Genomic DNA, 19,887 nt, shown 5'->3' on the forward strand with positions numbered 1-19,887 from the left:
TAGAAGCTTTTGAGATGTGGACGTACCGAAGAATTTTAAGGATATCCTGGGCGGACAGAATGACAAACGAACAAGTACTTGTGAGGATGGACAAGCAACGTGAAATAATGGATACGGTCAAAATAAGAAAATTGCAGTATCTGGGGCATATTACACGCGGAGAAAAATATAAATTGCTACAACTGATTATGCAAGGTAAAATCCAAGGTAAACGGAGTATCGGAAGGAGAAGGATGTCATGGTTGCGTAATCTGAGAGAATGGTTTGGATGTAACTCCAACCAATTGTTTCGTGCTGCAGTCTCAAGGATACGAATTGCATTGATGATTGCCAACCTTCGCAGCGGAGATGGCACGTGAAGAAGAAGAAGCACCACCACGGACCACGGTTGGCACCACGGACAACGGTTTGGTTGGCAAAACGGACAACGGTTTGGTTAGGTTGGAACCACGGACGACAATTTGGTTAGGTGGGTACCACGGACGACGGTTTGGTTAGGTTAGGGCGAGTGGCCAATGGGCGAGTGACCTTGAACCAATGGGCGAGCGGCCAATAGCCGAACGGCCAGACACACAAAAGAAGAAGACCTATGGCCGAGTGACGTATGGCCGAGTGACCTATGACCGAGTGGCCTATGGGCGAGTGGCCTATGGGCGAATGACCCATGGGTGAGTGGCCAACAGACCAAAAGAAGAAGACCCGTAACCGAGGTGCCCGGGGGCGGGGGGCCCGTGGCCGAGAGGCCAAAAAGTGAGGTTATGGGGTCCCTGGAAGTCCCTTTATCCATCTACTTGTGTGTATTGAATCCACCTGGCCCACTATACCTATATTTTTTTAGTAATTTACAGAAGTTACCCTATTTACTAATTGTAATATGACTATGGCAATATTACATGGTTACCATAGCAACATTCATATTGAGGCAACAGCTCCAAAGGCACTCGTTTCGTGCTTATCACAATAATCGCAATTTTAAGAATGACTTATAGGGTCTCTTTTAGGACGCCTGTGATGTAGCCCTAAAAACCACGGCGTGGTGTGCTTGCGTATTGTTCGTGGTAAAAGCTCCTCTGCCCACTGTTTTGTTTACGGTGGAAAAATTAATACAATTCGAAAAACTGAACCATACTACGTTATAGACGTGGGCTTCGACCTTTCGTTGGTCGTTGCCGTTAAAAAGTAGCTACGGTTTTGGCATCTTACTTGTCTAGTCCGAGGCGAAAAGAATTCCAGCTTCTTCCGCAGGGATGCCACTCCTCCAAACGGATCCCAAAACATCGATCTGCATGAAATGAAATTCATATAAATAAAATATATTTCGAATTCTAAGCATTATACAACAACGTTTTGCGACACCAACGTTGTATTGCTGGTTGCGCGAATTTTACATTTAAACGATTTTTATCGACGGCTCATAAATGTCGGCAAATGCATCATCATTCGCTCTCGGTCAGAGAGGACTTTGTTGAATACCTCGGGTTGTTAAGTTCGCAATTTGCGCTGAACTTGAAAGAAGGTAGTGAAACTATGCAAATTACAACATTTGGAAATTTTGAATTGTTTTTGTGAAAAATGAACTGAATTTTTTACGGATAAACAGGCCTTTGAAAAAATATTTTTTTCAATTGAAAACTTAAATTGGGAATTTTTATTTTGGATCCATGCGAGTGGTTAATATGTAAAGTGTGGCGAAAATGTATTATATAGGGTGGCCACAAATGACTAGCAAAAAATGTTTTCTTCTAATTAAAGAAAACATTTTTTTTTAATAGAACACCCTGTATTTAGCACTTTTATTGGGTTTATTTTAATTCTGTATCATTTCACGTATATAGCTTTTATTACAGAAATTGATAGTTTAGAAGTTATGGTCTATTTTCTGCAACAACTCGACAGCTAAATGTCAACTAAAAATTGTGTTTTTCTGTCCAGGCAACAATTTTATTAGTTCTTTTATATTTATTTTTTTATAGTTATTTTTTTCCAATTAATATTAAGTTCTATTTACTTGCATTACTTATTGATTTTGTATTGAATTTAATTAATTAATGTTTAAAAAAAACTTAAAATAGGATATTATGTAGGTATTGGTAGAATTTAAATAAATCACGATTTGTTGCAGAAAATTGACCATAACTTTAAACTACAATATATATATATATATATATATATATATATATATATATATATATATATATATATATATATATATATATATATATATATATATATATATATATATATATATATATATATATATGTATATATATTCTCACGTATTGATTCACGGATGGAAAAATGTGATGACACTATATTCCGGGATATCATCCGTTCGCTCGTTGAACTCCGACTGGAATCCTGCATCCGACTGGAATCCTGCAAATCTTGCATCCGACTGGAATCCTGCAGACGTTTCGCCAAAATCTCACTTGGCATCTTCAATGCTCGCGCTCCGAAAACACTTCGAACACGTGTTCGAAGTGTTTTCGGAGCGCGAGCATTGAAGATGCCAAGTGAGATTTTGGCGAAACGTCTGCAGGATTCCAGTCGGATGCAAGATTTGCAGGATTCCAGTCGGATGCAGGATTCCAGTCGGAGTTCAACGAGCGAACGGATGATATCCCGGAATATAGTGTCATCATATGTATATATATATATATATATATATATTTCACGTATTGATTCACGGATGGAAAAATGTGATGACACTATATTTCGGGATATCATCCGTTCGCTTGTTGAACTCCGACTGGAATCCTGCAGACGTTTCGCCAAAATCTCACTTGGCATCTTCAATGCTCGCGCTTCGAGTGTTCGAAGGTTCGAAGTGAGGGAAGACAACCGAGTACAAACATTTTTGGAAGATTAACCACCAATCTTAAGCAGTATAGTGAGTATTTCAAACCGGTTTTATCAAGAAATAAACCTTTCAATAAAAAAAGTAAATAATGAATTGTTAGTGTAACTAAAGGTTCGGAAGCATCTGTTAGAGAAGTAAAACGTATAACTGGAATCGCTAAATATACTGGTCATCTTATTTTGAGAAAACACAAATTTCACCCGTTCAAATTTAGAATTTATGGAGCACTCAGACCTGGTGATGAGAGAGAGGGAGTGTCAGGTTGATGAAAATTTTTCTTATAAGATTATTTGGTAGCAAAATGTTTACCAGCAAATTTCTGAGACTGAGAATCCACTGAGAAGACTAGTTCTTGAAAACTTTCAACAAATTACAATTGATATGTTGAGAAATGTTCGCAATTCGACAGTTACAGGGTGGCATCTGTGTCACTCGTTTGAACATTTTTCGTAATTTTGTTTTGTAGTAAGGTCTTTCTAATTTGTTTAACGAATTAACATTATAATAATAATATTATTATTTAATAATAATTAATATTATAATTTTGTTGATACAGGGTATCTCAAACGTGTCCCCTCCGACATCAACTTTGTTATTTTAAATAGAACAGCCTGTATGTATGGAGATTTTTGGAATCCTTGGTTCGAATTTTGCATATTTTAGGCAGAAATGGAGGTTATGTTTTTTTTTCATATTTTGACTGCTCCAGATAAAATTGTGTTGTGACGCTACTGATGCAGGTATTGCAACGAAAATTTAACCACTGACTAAGGAGATAATGCACTACTCAATAAGTTTGATAGATGCGCCTCAGCTTATACACGGTGTCCCAAGTAGGTGGTGCCGTTTTGGTCAATTTAATTCACAAAATATCAACATTTTAAAATGAAACACCCTAGATTTTTATTCAGATATCAATTCTATGATAAAAAATAAGGTAAGTTTGTAATTTATCTTATATTTAAATTTTTCCTACTATTTGAGATATTCGAGGTCACTTGTCAGCAATATTAGGTATTTTGTAAATAGCAAAGACATGATCTTTCTTCTTTTAAAGATTTAGTACTCCAGATATACGAATAAAACTTATTGCTAACAATACAGATTTAATAAAACTTCAGAATTCATATTGAAATAAACATTTAATGGTTAATTATCTAGCTTGATTGAAAATACCAAATAACAAAAATAAATAATTATAGTTTATAGACTAATTAACCAAGGTAACAAATTTGAATAACAAAACCTATAAAAAAAAGTTAACTAAAAAGCGTTGGTTACTTCGGTCCATAAAGTTTAGTTAAAAATGTTCCTCTTAGAATGCGCGTTTCATCTGGCATCAAAACAGCAAAGAAAAATCAAAATATTTCAAAATTTAGTTGGCTATGACATCACTATCTTTTTTTTTGACGCATTAAGGTATAAACAAACTTTGACATTTCTGTTTGTTTTTGTTGTTTTTCATATTTCCGTTTAAAAAGTTTATAGTTGTCAAGTTTTTTGTTAGTACATATTTTATTTGTATTTTAAATAAGTTATAGTTGTTTTGTTAACCTATGAACTTTAATTACTTATTTTTGTTATTAAGTATTTTCAATCATGCTAGATAATTAAATATGAATTCTGAAGTTTTATTAAATCTGTGAAAATGTGTAGTATAGAGTCGATTTTTCTCAAAATCTCCATGTATTATTGGACACCCTGTATTGTTAGCAAATATTTAAAAGAAGTAGTATCATGTCATCAAGTGACCTAATGTGGGCAGCTTTAAATTCAACAAAAATTTATACGGGTGTTATATTAAATTTCGAATATCTGGAAAAAGTCAGTAAAATTTAAATATAAGATAAATTACAAACAAACTTTCCTTATTTTTTTCCTAGAATTGATATCTGAATAAAAATATAAAGTATTCCATATGAAAATCTTGAGATTTTGTTAATTGAATTCGCCAAAACGGCACCACTTATTTGGAACACCCTGTATAAACTGAGCCGCATCTGTCCAACTGATTGAGTAGTGCATCATCTCCTTAGTCTGTGGTTAAATTTTCGTTGCAATAACTGGATCAGTAGCGTCACAACCCAATTTTTTATGGAGCAATCAAAATATGAAAAGAACATATAACCCCAATTTCTGCCTAAACTATGTAAAACTCGAATAGAAATTTCTTAAAAAAGTGACTTTTATTTTAACCAAGGATTCAAAAAAATGTCGAAATATAAAGGGTGTTTCCTTTAAAATAAAGTTGATGTCGGGGGGACACGCTGTATCAACAAAATTATAATATTTTAAATCTTCATCAGAGTCCAAGAAACTTTTGTGCGAAACTTTTTTCGTATCTGCTATGGGTCTCCAGATCGTATAGTGGATCGTTTTATTTGTTTTTTTTGTTTTTTCAGTTTTTTCAGGGACCATATGAAAAAATAAAATTGATGATGATTTCGCTTAAACGAAACGTCGTACCTCTCAGCGTTATCTTGCAAAAGTGCCAACGTGAAAGTGACCTTTATTTTTTTATACCTCTTTAAATAACACCAGAAAAAAATAAAAACGAATTCGGTAATTTTCGTTGTCTCTCAATCATTTTCGTATCTCTCATATATCCTTATCTTGTATATTACTGCTTACAACTGTTAGATTGTTCACGGGGGTTGAAATAAAAACTCACTGTTTCATCTTCACAACAGCCTCAATCAATCACCGACACATGGTCGAAAATCGAGACGATGGCGGAAACACGTGGTCTGTGATCGATAGACCTACTAAACTAAATAGCAATTCGCGAAACAATTAAATTCATAACAAATATAAATATTTTAAGAACGCAATACCGGAAGAATTTGAAACGTACAGGGTGCGCGTTAAAACGTTTACATCGAATCTTACGCAGACACGAAGCGAGTTTCATCTAGATTGTTCCACCCGCATGCTTAATGTATATTTCGCAGGAGTTTCCGCATATTCATTAGGCAAATGGAAGGAGCCCACAACGATAAAAACAACGTTAATTGTATAAATTATTGGGGTTTAACGCGTGGATTGTGCTGCAAAAAATTCTTGCGTTTCTGTTTGGTATTATACGGGGTTTCGAAAAAAACTTCTAATAATACGTGATCGGAGGTCACGAAAGTTACCGATGTCACATTTTTTATATTTTGTACAGGAGCGTGGTTAGGGGTGGAGCCGCCGCTTATTTTGCCTTCAAACTTTTTTTTTCTACCGAAAAATCTTTTATCTTTTGGGTAAGTCATATTTTTTTAAACAACAATTAGCAATAAAATAATTACTGCCGTAGGAGTATATAATACAGGGCGTTCGGTAATTGAGTACGGAAAACTTTGAGGAAAGATTCAACGCGGAAAAATAATGGTAGTAAGTCATGTAACAAAAATTAGAAATCTTAATATTTTCCAAAATTCATTTTTTAAAATTTTATTTTTAACGCTTAACGGCTTAAACGGAATAAGCTGATATTTTACACACAGCCCTGATTACGTAAAAGTCATCGTCACAAAATAAAAGTGTTTCAGAAATATGTCGCTAGAGGGCACTTTATTTAGAACATTTTTCTTATTTTGCCTGTATTTTACTTATTTAGACTGTTATTGCAAAATCGAACAGATTGCCTTAAGCAGGATCACAAATGCTCAAAAATTGTTACTCTTGTTTTGAGTCGATGAGTGCTATCGTTTAGCCACAAATCGACTTTTTTATTCTCGGCCCGAATACCCCGTACTTCTAATTTACAGAAATGTGATACTGGATATCGCGATATGCATTTCTGTTTTGAAAAAGCAAGTGCAAATGCAGGCCAGCATTATTAACCTGGAAGCGACGTCCACTAAATTTTTCAAAACAGTATGCTACAAATTAAAAAAGTGAAAAAATAGCATAAGTCAAAGCCATAACATATTTATTTTAAGTAAAATAAATGCTTTTAACATTTTCGCTAATAAAAAATTATTAATAATAATAGGGAATTAAACAGTATACAACGCTAATTACAATTCATATTCAAAATGCCGACCATTCATTTCTAAACATTTTCTTATACATTTTAAAAAATGCTGTAGATCATGAAAAAATACGCCTAGTCCATTTTTAACGATTTCGCAACCGTTTATTATTTTTTGTCGTAGATTGATTATCTGTTATATATGTTTCATACACTAAAGACTTTAAGTGCCCCCAAAGAAAGAAGTCTATTAATGTTAAGGATTAAAGTCTGGTGAGCGAGGCGGCCAAGCTAGAGGTCCGCCCCTACTAATCCACCGATGTTCAAATGCCTGATTTAAAAACTTTCGTACGGCCAATGTAAAATAGGGTGGAGCGCCATCTTCCATTAAAAACATGGTAGTAGTTCCTCTTGGAGAAAAAAAATCTCCTATAATCCCTGCCCATACATGTAAAAAAAACCGGCGCTGATGTTTTCCTTCAATTTTGCATGTGGGTTTTCAATGTTTCACACTTTGATTAAATAAAAGTTACTCTCAATTGCTCATCACCAGTGCTTGAACCCCTTGAACATGAAAGGGCCGAAGATCATTTTCATGGAAAACTTGTCCCTCTGTAGAGCAAGCAATTCTTTCCCGAGCATCAAATTTTCTCGTACTCACTGACGGGTCAGCCTCCACATTTTGAAGCATTCTTTCTTCTCTTGCATTGCTTCTTTTATACCTTGTTCTCCCTTCATTCATATTATCAGGTTTGAATGATCCTCTTTCACCAAGTCTTCTGTGTATGCTTATGAATGTCTTAGCAGATGGAACGATTCTATTGGGATAAGCCTCGAAATAAAGCCCTTGTGCTTGATCTGCATTTCCATTTGTCTTGCGTAGCAAAAATGCATATCGCGATATTCAGTATTTGAATATTCGTGATGGGCCATCACAGAAGTCCTGTTAGGTAAAATCACATTTACAGGTAAAATTCGGAACTAGAATAAAAAATCGATTCCTGGCTAAACGATAACACTCATCGACTCAAAACAAGAGCAACAATGTTTGAGAATTTGTGATTCTGCTTAAGGCAATCTGTTCTATTTTGCAATAAACATCTAAATAAATAAAATACAGGGAAAAAGGAAAAATGTTCTAGGTAAAGTGCACTTTAATGACAGATTTCTGAAATCCTTTTCTTTAGTAACTATGACTTTTACTAAATCACTGGTGTGTGTAAAATACCAGCTTTTTCCGTATAACTCGAATTTTTGTTACATGACTTACTACCATTATTTAACCATGTTGAATTTTTGCTCCAAGTTTCCAAACTCAATTTCCGAGCACCCTGTATGTAATGAAACGTTAAATATTCGCACATAATTTTTTACAGGGATTGTCAAAAAGTAGATGTCGATACCAACTTCATTTTTTTATCGGAATGTCATTTTTTTCCTTCTAGATTAAAAAACAGAAATTTAATTTTGAAATGGGGAGGTAAGTATGTAGTCCCAGGAAACTTTTTAAATTTATAGAAACAAGATTGCTTTCGCAATCCCGTCGCTGTGTGAAGCGATTGCCCCCTGTATAAAGTGTCTTTCATGTCTCGCCGAACTTCAAAGTTACTTTGGTATATGTAGAGGAAAACTGAAACTCTCTATCGACACAGTGTACGATTCAAAGAATGTTCAAAGGATGTTCGAAGTAGAGTTTATAGCCCTGGATCTTCCACATCCCCGGTATATGATTTTTTCCAATCTAATTCAAATAACTGTAATATTAAATATGAGTGATGAAAATTATTCTTTCGTGGAAACTAGTATTTTTTTTTAGAAAAATGAAGATATTGGAAAAATTATTAGGTTTAGATGTGTATTATTATTGGTAAAAAAGGTAAAACGCTTTAAAATGATTTCAAAACAAAATTTAAAACTAGGGTTTCCAATTTAAAAAAATGATTTTTTTGTACCCTGTAGCCTGTATTCTTTAAAACAATGTAAAATTGTGCACCCTAATAATCTATACAATTTTTGTATTTATAATTTTCTCATAACTTTTGAAACCAATTGGTTAATGAAATTTACTTTATTGTTGACTCACCCTGTACAACTGTTTCGTGCGAAAATTTGAAGAGCTTAAAGTAAGGTAATGTGGTAAAGAAAACCACGAGCAAACATTAAACTAAAAATGCGATACTACTACGTAATGACTAAATTATGAAGCTGCAACTTGTTGAATATTTTTAATGAATCCTCTTTTGAAATTAGGTGGTGAATTCATGAGCGGTTAGTGATTTTGAAAGCAAAAACTTTTTCGCTTGTTTCTGTCGTAGTATGGAATTTAGCTTAATGTTTTTCGAAACACCCGGTGTCGATGGTGTTGCTTTAATCGTATGCGAGTATTTGAAGGGAGTGATTTTGTAAGAAAATCATTAATCATAGCGGTACGTATTTGTCAATGCAAATCTCGGATTTTTATCTTTAACAATGAAAGGCGCACGGGCAGTGACTTGTATTATGTTTAATGAAAAAAAAAAAGGCAAAAAAAAATTTCGGAACTGTATAATATAGAGAGCATTTGTAAGTTTTGGGTAGTTTTCATTTAAAGGGTACGTAAGTTTATTTAAGAAGCTTTTTTATTTTTCGATGGCCCACAAGCTCCGAAAATTGGGCCACTCGTTTCACAACACCATGTATATAAAAAAAATGTTGTTATGAATTTTTTTATATTAAAAAATTACCTTCCGAAAACACCAAACCAAGTTTAATTTTGAACATACTTTGGCTAGACTTCGCCCTGTATAGAGAGTGTCCAGTATAAGATGATGTACATGGGGATATTGGAAACTGGGAGATACAACGTCGATTAAATGCAAGAAAAGTGCCTAGCTTTGTTTTATTTTAAATCCATTCCATTGCGTACAATGTGTCACACATTTATGATTGGTCAAGATAAATCCTGAAAAATGACAAACATAAGTCGTCACGATAGTAAGCTTTGATATTGCATCGCTAATCAATTTTAAAACACATTTAAATAATAAATGCACAAGAAATGAGTCAATTGAAGAGAGAAGTCTCTAGAAAAGAAGTCAGCAAAATTTTCACATATTCCTTTAAAGGTTCTTTCTTTCTTTAAAGCAAAAAGAATTTCACAATAAATTAATCCTCCATTTTGTTGTTCGCATAACATATAGTTTCTCAACACTGCTTCACAGGACTGGCCTGTATCTACGTAATGTTATCGATTTCAAATAAAACAAAGGTAGATTATTTTTTGGTATGTACATGCACTACTTTTCTTACTAATTACAATGTTTTAATTAATAGCTAAACAAATAATGGAAGATTTTGTCCACTATGCACACATACTCAGAAATAATCATAACACATAATCAGAAATATTTCGACTTTCAAATAGTCTCGCCTTGTTAGTTAAGGCGCCTGACTAAAAATCAGATTCTCCATCGCAGCTACTAAAAAGTAATGTCCGTATATTTGAAATGAACATTTTTTGCACATCATCAGAAATATTTCGACTTTTCGGTTTTTCAAAAATTGACATTTTCCTTTTTCACTCTGTACCTATGTAATGATATCGATTTAACCTAAACAAGGCTAGATTATTTTTTGGCATATAGATATGTTTTCAATACCCCATGTAAATCATCTTATACTGGACACCTTGTATATTTATATTTTTCATAGATTTATACTTTCATTATTATGAATAAAGTCGATTATTATTATTATTATTATTGTTATTGTAATTATTATTATTATTATTATCATTATGATCTTTGTTGTATTATTAGTATAAGATGATTAATTTTGGTTAAATTAATAGTTTTTCAGTTATTTGGGTGGAAAAGTACAGAGACGGTAAATAAATCACCTTTTTCTGAACTCCTTAATGCACATATACTTTTTTATATCACGCTACGCTACAGCATCAGTCATCATATTGCGTCGCCTATTTTACAACATTGAAAAAAATCACCAAGCCAGTGGCGTTCGAGGACTACGTCATATAGTTTCAGTATCACGTACGATGCCAAATGGCTGACTATCAACACATGGACGACTTTAAATACGGTGTTCAACGCGACGAATCTGCAAAAAAAGGAAAAAATGGAAGAATGACGCGCTCCACGCGTACCAATTAACGAATGCGGCAATTAAACTTAATTAGCGCGCGAAAAAAAATGGGACGTGTGCTTTGGCGACGGTTTAGTGCGGGAATTATGGCGACGTCCTTCGCGCTTATTTTTAATAACATTTATGCCGTTAATAACATGATGTAATATCTGAAAAATATTGTTCTACCCGCTCGGAGTCTATTTGTAAATGTGGACGTGATAGTGAATATATTAAACGAAGTTTTAAGCGAAGAGCCTTTTACGCCAAGAGTTTTACACATTTAAAGTTTCGAATCGAACATTTTCAATAACGATTCGGCCTTACCCATCTTTATACTCGCCACATCGTCTAAGGCAAACAATTGTAGTGGATCAGTTAGAAAATCATTTCTGTGTTGAATTTTAAAGTCTTCAAATCGATTTCTACAGCATCCTATTTTGTTTTTTTTTATTTTGAGATGGAGAGTGATTACTGAAGGAAATTATTACAAGAAAATTCCAATTTTTGCGAAAGATAATAAAAAATTGTGAAATAGTTGCTCTATATCGGACGAAACTAAAGTTAGTAAATGTTTTAGATCAATGATATTCCACCAGTCACCAATGTGGATATTATAAGTTATTTCGTGTTTACCATAGCCTTTACACTAACAAGCAGATGAAAGCTTTTAGGAGTTTGCAAGCTTATAAGTACTTTGAATGTGGCTTTGTTTTAAAAGCGGGTACTACCATAAGGAACGGCTTTTTTGTTTAATAAATGAAAAGTGGCCTCAACTAACTACATCTGCAGACAGATTAATGTTTTGTGAGTGTTGTATGATGGGGTGTACGGAAGTTAAGGGACCATTGTCGAATATCTTAAATTGAATAGTCCATGCTTGTTTAAATATGAGGGACAAGTATTTTTTAACATAGATTATATTTATTATTATCAAGTTCCGATTCAAATATTTGTATCAAATCTAAAATATTGCGTTATATTCTTTAAACAAAGAATGTGTGCAAGAAACATGTCGAACAAAATGGTTTTATTTTGAATGTGTAAATTTAGAAACTGTTCTCAGAGCATCTTGGTATTGCAACCAATGTTCCCATTCAAAACAAAATGTTAAAAATAAGGTATCATCAATGTAATATTAATTTTATTTTACATAAAAAATGTTTGTCATTACAGCTCACACATTTGTTAATTAATATTTTGAAATTTAATTTGAAGTATCGATTCAATGTTTATAACTTTATAAGAGTAAGGATCAACTGATTGAAGCTTCTCAGTGCTGTAGTACTGGTAATGGGAACATATTCCTTTTTGTTTTCAAATATTAACAAATGAACCATCCCATATTCAAAGCCAGTATAATATTCCATTTGTTTATATTTGATCTCTCTTCCATTAAAGCATATGGCGATCTTTGTTCTTTGTTCCCAACTTGCATTTTTTTTTGGCTGCAAAACGAACCTTTTCCAATTTTCTAGTCAACGATAAGTCCGTTCGAGTAGATTTTTCAGTAGCTTCTTATCTTTTCCAAAACATGTTTAGGAAACGATGTTCAAATTGAAAATTAAAAAAATCCAGTAAAAGCCTGGGTTTATTGTTGGATTCTAAACTTCGTTTCCGTCAGCATGTAACTGAAAAACTGAAAAAAGCTGATGGTACTTTAAATCTAATTTATTCTCATAGATGCTACTTAATCTCGCCAAGTACTCGCAGTTCTTACAGTCTGGCGAAAGAAATGCACATACCAATGTGGTAATCAATTTTATGCATACTCCTAGCCTGTCGCAATTCAACTTTGTTCGTAATGCGAACAATCGTATCTTGGATCTAGCCTTTCCAACTATGATTGTTGCCAGATAGAGAGATCTCTCGATTTGCTGGTCAAGGAGGATGCACACCATCCTGCACTCTCTTTGTCCGTTAATTATATGCAGCCAACATTATTTTCCAATCTAGCTACAAACCTTCAGAGCAAATTTAATTTTCGAAAGGCAAATTTTCCACGTCTCTATCGAATGTTGGCGGACTGCGATTGGTCTTTTGTTGGGGAGTGCTTTAATGTTGATGAAGAAATTGTATGCATTTTTTAACGAATGTGTTCCAAAATATACCAATTATTCAAATAGATTTCCCTCATGATACACTAGTAGAATAGAATAAACTGCAAAAAAAAGGGAAAGGCGCCTAACGATGAGATTTCCGCACAGTTCACAAACCTAAGAAAAAGAATTAAAACCGAAGTCGATACTGCCTATCGAGGGTATATTGACAGAATCGAGTCTCAGATAAAGAGCGATCCATCTAGATTTTGGACATTCGTGAAAAACAAAAAGGATGCCGCTGGCGTTTCCGATTCTATGACCTATGAGGGTTGTGAATTCAACAACCCATCTGATATCGTTAATGGTTTCGCAGATTTCTTTAAACAATTGTTTATTCCTAGATCTAACTTACCTTTGGATAACAAGTCAAATGGCTCTCTGAATTATCGAGTCATAGATGTTCGGAATGTTGCCGAGGATGAAGTGATATCTGCTTGTAAGAAATTAAAGCCCAAGTTGACCGCAGGACCAGATCTCATACCATCACTGCTTTTATGTACTCGCCAAGCCACTTCAGCGATTATTAAATCTCTGTCTTCAGTCTAGCCGCATTTCTGAGTCGTGGAAAACTTCCAGAGTCTGCCCAGTTCATAAGAAATGAGACAAGAATGTCTTCAGTAATTATAGACCCATCTCGATAATATGCAACTTCTTCAAGCTATTCGAAATCCTTCTCTACAATGGTATTTATTCGGCAACGAGTCAACAGCTGTGTTCGAAACAGCATGGTTTTATAAAGGGTAGATCGGCAACTACAAATTTATTTCTTATCACGCAGGATAGTGCCATCGATGACCATGCACAGCTGGATGTCATTTATGTCGATTTATCAAAAGCCATTGACAGACTAGATAACAGCATTCTGTTAAACAAATAATCTAGAATTGGATTTTCCTCTTCTTTACTCACGTTGACGGAATCATACTTAACTAACCGCAGGCAGTACGTTTTCGTGAATGGTTTCAGTTCGAGAGAATATAACCTAACTTCGGGTGTGCCACATGGCTCCGTCCTAGGGCCCTTATTGTTCATTCTATTTATGAATGCCATAGGGCTGGACCTTTCTTTCAAATACCTTCTTTATGCGGATGACTTAAAACTGTTTGAACGGTTTCCACAATCATCTACAACACAACTTGTAGGATTTTCAATCTTTTCATATTTTATGTCCTTAACATAACATATTTGTACTACATTACCTCAAACGAATGATCTTACGCAATACCTACCAAGAGCTAAGAAAAGACAAATACGATTTAAAACCAAAACTTTATAAGCTCCTATAAAAAAAACAAAGAGATGATTTGACAAAAAAAAGTTTTGTTCGTAAAGAAATGTTTTTTACTTTGTTTGTTTGCCGTGGTACGCCATGTTGAATTTAATTTGACATATCATTGGATTGCCAATTTCGTTGAAGAAACTTTAGAGGACTTCCAACACAAGATGCCAATTTGCAGAAAAAAAAACGGGGAAAATTCATCTACTAGAAGATGATAATGATGAAACTGAGGTCACGTCGGAACAACCAGCAGGATTTCAAAACAGAAGGCCGCAAGTCGAAAGAACGGCATTAACTATAGCCCAAAAATACGCAAAGTAAGTAAGGAAAGCAGTAAAATTAAAAAATAAATTTTTATGCCCATGAAATTTCATACCCCTTGTATTTATATTTCTTTGTTTTTTCTTATTTTGTAGGTCCCGTAATTTAAAACAAAGACATTATTGAATTATGGCAAATAAAAATGTTTGGTTTGATCATATTAATACTAGACCACTGTGTCTAAATTTTAGATAGTGACAGTTTTAGAAAAAAATGTTAGATATAAATAATAGAGAAGAGACTAAAAGGTACAATTTAAATTTGTTTTCAAACTTCATAAATATGTGACAAAACTTGTATTTTTTTAACACGAACACCTTGTATTAATAGATACTCCCTTTTATACTCAATCACGCAATATAGGATTGTTATGGTCTGTACCGAATCTTTTCGACCATTTTTTCGTGTTTAACGCTCCGTATAATTGACGACAGCTGTAGTTTAATTATGGCAACAATTTTATTAAGTAGTACAGTCCTATACTTGTATTGAAGTTGCATTGCATTGCAATGTTTATACAGGGTGAGCGAAATAAAAAATAATGATTTTGGTGAAAAAAAAAACAATGTAACACCCTGTATATTATACTTTAATTAATTACTCTTATTAAGACTCTTTTTTATTAAGCATTCTCTATACCAAATCTTATTATTGTTTGGGATATACACATTTTTACGAACAAAACTCCGAAAATTTGTCAAAATATAAGGTAATAAAAAATAAAAATACATAGGTAAACTTTTAATTTTGTGAAAAAGAAATTCCTTTCTTTCCATTAATTTAGAAGTTGTGCCATTCTGATAGCCTAAAACATTATTGTACTATAAATAATGTTTTCAGATCGCGTCTTTTAGTAAGATGGTCACGCAAATCTAAGTTGGCCATGCAAACGTAATGAAGGAGAGAATGGGGTTCCTTCATGAGGTCCTGCACACCATGTCCATCAATTTATAAAGCTGGGAATGCTCAATAAAATTTAAAAAAAATAGTAGGAGTAATTAAGTAATTTTGACTCACTCTGTATAAACGGTTAGAACTAACTTCAAGACAAGTATAGGATAAACGACTGTACCACTTTATAAAATTGCTGGAATAATAAAATTACAGCTGTCGGAAACGGTGTCAAAAATATAGGGAATTAAACACAGAGTATTTTTGACGAAAAAATGGCTATAAATCCGAAACGCCCTCACACTCACACTCAGTATAGACCATATCGACCCCATATTGGCTGAAATATAAAATGGAGCCATAATATACAGGATTTTCCATTTAAAAAAGTATAAGTTTGATTTTCCACATATTAATTGTCTCATCTATAATTCTTGCATTCAACATTTTTCATTAAAACAAATAATAAATCAGACATATTACTTTGACAGACTATTTGCTTACCAAGCACTTCACGATATACATCAGAGTATCGTCCATGGAGGACGAATGCTGATGGAGCTTTCGATATGATACAACAATATATAACTCTTCATGAGAAATGCAACTTTGCTAACTGCACGCGCAAAAATTGAAAGGACTAAAAAAATGGGAATCGTCGTCAAGCTTATACTTTCATCGGAATGTCGCTGTCAACTACATTTAATCGACTATCATTCTCATCCAGCCCGGGAATATAAATTTGTAATAATCTATCAGGATCATCTAACGAAATTTGCGATATTAAGAGCACACAAAATAAAAAGCGCGTTCAATTTAGTGGATATTTTCACACTGATTGGTGCCCTAGGAATCCTACAATCTGACAAAGGTAGGGAATTTTCAAACGAAATTGTGAGTAGTCTTAGGACACTGACCGAGTTTAAAAATTGTTCATTGCAAGCCTAGACATTCCCAGAGTTAGAGGAGTGTCCAACGAGCAACCCGGGACGCATATTCATAACCAACGTAGCGGATCGCACTTCGGATTTAGTCGAAAAAGGTTTTATAAACCACGTGTTTGGTTGCACGCTACGTGGCCGATCGCCCTCGTTGTTTATAAATTTAAATTTGCATATTATAGGATTTTATTGATATCACAGTTTAATTAGCATTGGTTGGATTATCTTATCTTCTTAGCTATCAGAAGAAATTTGGAATTATCGGACTTATTAGGTAAATACTTCCTTTTTAAATAAATAATAATCAGAAATTATTTAAATGTGCCTCTAGTTATATATTCACATAAAACTCGTTTTAATAATAAAAATAATATTACAATTTTAGAGAAAGAGTATCTTGAAAATTAATAATAATACACAAAACATAATGTTGTGTTTTTTGAAATAATATTGTGTTAATATGTGAACAAGTTTTTATTTTAAATATTGAGGGTATAAAAATATTTATATGCTAATAATAACAAATTCCTTATATTCTACAGAATAGAATTAAAGGAACAACATAAAAAAAAATCTAAAAAAAGGAACTTGAATAGGTTCTATAGGTATAGGTATATACAAAAATTTTGTCCCAAAAAAGAGTGTCAAGAAGTAGCTCACAGGTATGTAGGGTATCCCTCTAGGAATCTGAAACACCTTTATGTAATCTAACTCTATTTAGTTTAATACGAGTTTATTTTTATTTATTAATGAGTTTTTTATTTATTTTTGATTTTGTAATGATTTTTAATAAGGGATTTTTATAAATATTTAGCTAAAATTTGGACCTGAAACAAGTTTATTTAACAAATCGGAGCAATGCGCTTTTAAATAACAAAGTTTTACCCTGTTTATTAGGTCTGGTATATGTGTTTTAACTTGTATATTTTTTTAAATGTTGGCATTAGCTTAATTTATTTGTTGTTTTAATTCGTACCAACTAATAGACAAAAATCGGATATGCATTTGTTTCCTCGAGAAGTGTTCTATCTTTGTTCCAAACAAGAGCATAAAACACACAATAAAACACCCATACCTATAACAAAAACAGATTAAAATAAACAAACCTTATTTTTCAAAAAATTTAAACAAATATAAAAAATTTATTTGACAAATTTGTTATCCCCCAAACTTATGTTACTCTCCACACATTTTGAGAGCGAATGGACAGCTTTACGTTTCTTTTTAACTAAGATATCGGTATGCCTTCCAGCTAGTAATTTTCTCCTACCATTAATAACATCCAAAAGTCTTTGTTTATAATAGCTTTCAAAGTCAGACCTAATAAAATTAGCAAGCTGTGAGAGATTATAGGCTTTAGTACGTTCTAGAGGAATATCTTTAAAAATACGAAACATTACCTCCACAGTATTATTTGTATCAGAACCTCTGGTTTTTAAATCTTTCCTGTAGTACAAAGACCATGACTGTATATCTTTAATTTTGTTGTTAATATAGTTTTTATAATTCTCAAATTTTGCGTTGGCCTGCAATGCTTGAATATTAATATCGAGGTCTTCCTTGGTTTGGGCATATAAGATGTTCTTAAATAATTTGTAATGGTAGGGTCTGTCATCTTTGAATATGCCATTACGAGCAATGTTAAGCCATTTCCAAACTGCTTTTAGGACATGAAAAGTACATAAAAACATTTTAGATTCAGGCCAGTGCTTTTGAAGAATCTTTCTTTCGGTCAGATCATCATCGGTAAGAATAATTAATTAACATCCAACAAATTTTTAACTGCTATATCAAATAACTCTTCTTTTTGACTTGTTGAAATGATACAACCTAAGGGAATGCCACCCACAGCGGATTGTGTGGCAAAAAAATATATTTCGTGATTTTGTACATCACAATTACTTGTCGCATCGACAAAGAGAATTTCTGATGACTGGGCTAATAAATTTGATGCTCGCTTCATTATTGGGGTGCATAATGATATAACGTAATGATTGTCAATATAAGATATTTTGTATGACACTTTACTATTCGTCAAATTTTCTTCTAACTTATTAAACATAGCAACTCCTATCCTTTCACCATAATTACTTTTGAAATCTTTTGCCCATAGGTTTTGAAAATCGGTTTTATTGGGAAAATAATGACGATCAGCTGATAAGGTATTGTATTCGTCTCCCCATTCTTCCATTTTATTGAAACAGAAACTATGATATGCTGACGACACTGAGTGACCCCTTTCAAAATATTCTAAAATTTCGTGTTTTGTGCTATCACTTATAGGACGTCGAGTGAGTGCAGTAGCGCTAAGGATAGTGTGATTATGTTCTCCTGAAAATTGTATTTTGCAAGGCCAATCGTTGGCAACACCGTCCAGAGATTTAGCTCTTGATTTTCTTTTGGATATGTGAACCAAAAAAATTGTCAATGTTGCAGGACAAGATGTATTCCGTGAAGCATGTTTCCTTTTTTGAGAACCAGACGTCCGCGTCGCAGATGGAGGGCGATAATCTGTATTGAAGTGATAGTATATTCGTTTAAAAATATTTTTTTTGGCTTTCTCAGGTGGCGTTCTAATAGTTCTTGTAATTGTCCATGTTACCTTAGACACATTCATAAGCTCGGCTAGCCAGTTCTGGAATTAATTAAACATGCGATGTACCTATTTCATTTTACAATTTTGTAGCACCCCATCTCGTTTTTTTATATGGACATTAAACATTATAGCATAATATGGCATATCATTGGTCATCGCAATCTTGATTTTTTTGTAGACACAACATCGTTTATACTTTAAAGCTTAATATTACCTACAGTTTATAAGAAAAATATAACAAATTATACATCGAAATTTAGGACATTTTACAATCTCTTCAAAAATCTTATAATAGACAGGGTGGTCCACATAAAAGAAACGAGTTTGGGGTGGTGGACGAAATCTAAACACCCTGTAAAAAAACTGCAAAACTACAAAGTGCCCAAAGAAAGTTTGTACCAAAATTAATTATCTCAATTAATAAAAAAGTTATGGAACGTATTAGAAATCGACGAAATTTGAGAAACGCCCCCTAGCGGCCAACGGGTAAGAGATAGCAAAATTGTACACAATTACATTCTTTTTATTTAAGGTTACGATTCTATATTATTTAGTAATTATTTGATTAAAATAAAGACAAAAGTACCTCAATCTGACATTCAGTCTGAAATTTCGTCCTCACCAAACCTTCATTAATTCGTAAATAATCAGCATTTAATAATTCATCTAGAAACTCCATTTTTTTAAACAGGAACACGACAAATACAACTTAAACAATGCACACATTTTAATTCCATAAAGCACGTTTGAAATCGGCACAGAAAGTGCAACCACGCGCGTGGTTTATAATTTCGCGACGTGTATTTTCGCTGTGCATTCA

At 33.3% G+C, this 19,887-nt stretch overlaps 1 protein-coding gene across 1 annotated transcript in view; it reads right to left on the reverse strand.

Annotated features, from left to right (window-relative positions):
• The window catches only part of LOC132706085 (facilitated trehalose transporter Tret1-2 homolog), a 62,483-nt gene extending 56,876 nt beyond the window's left edge, over positions 1 to 5,607 (reverse strand). The window contains exons 1-2 of the mRNA XM_060677169.1: positions 5,532 to 5,607; positions 1,204 to 1,282 (exon numbers count right to left, since the gene is read on the reverse strand). Of these exons, the coding sequence (XP_060533152.1) occupies positions 1,204 to 1,282; positions 5,532 to 5,539 (87 nt within the window). The 5' untranslated portion in view covers positions 5,540 to 5,607. The remainder of the gene's footprint in view (positions 1 to 1,203; positions 1,283 to 5,531) is intronic.
• Positions 5,608 to 19,887: the final 14,280 nt, after the last annotated feature.

This window comes from Cylas formicarius, unplaced genomic scaffold (assembly GCF_029955315.1).
Source record: "Cylas formicarius isolate icCylForm1 unplaced genomic scaffold, icCylForm1.1 PGA_scaffold_8__14_contigs__length_24414737, whole genome shotgun sequence".
In the NCBI taxonomy this organism is placed as follows: domain Eukaryota; kingdom Metazoa; phylum Arthropoda; class Insecta; order Coleoptera; family Brentidae; genus Cylas; species Cylas formicarius.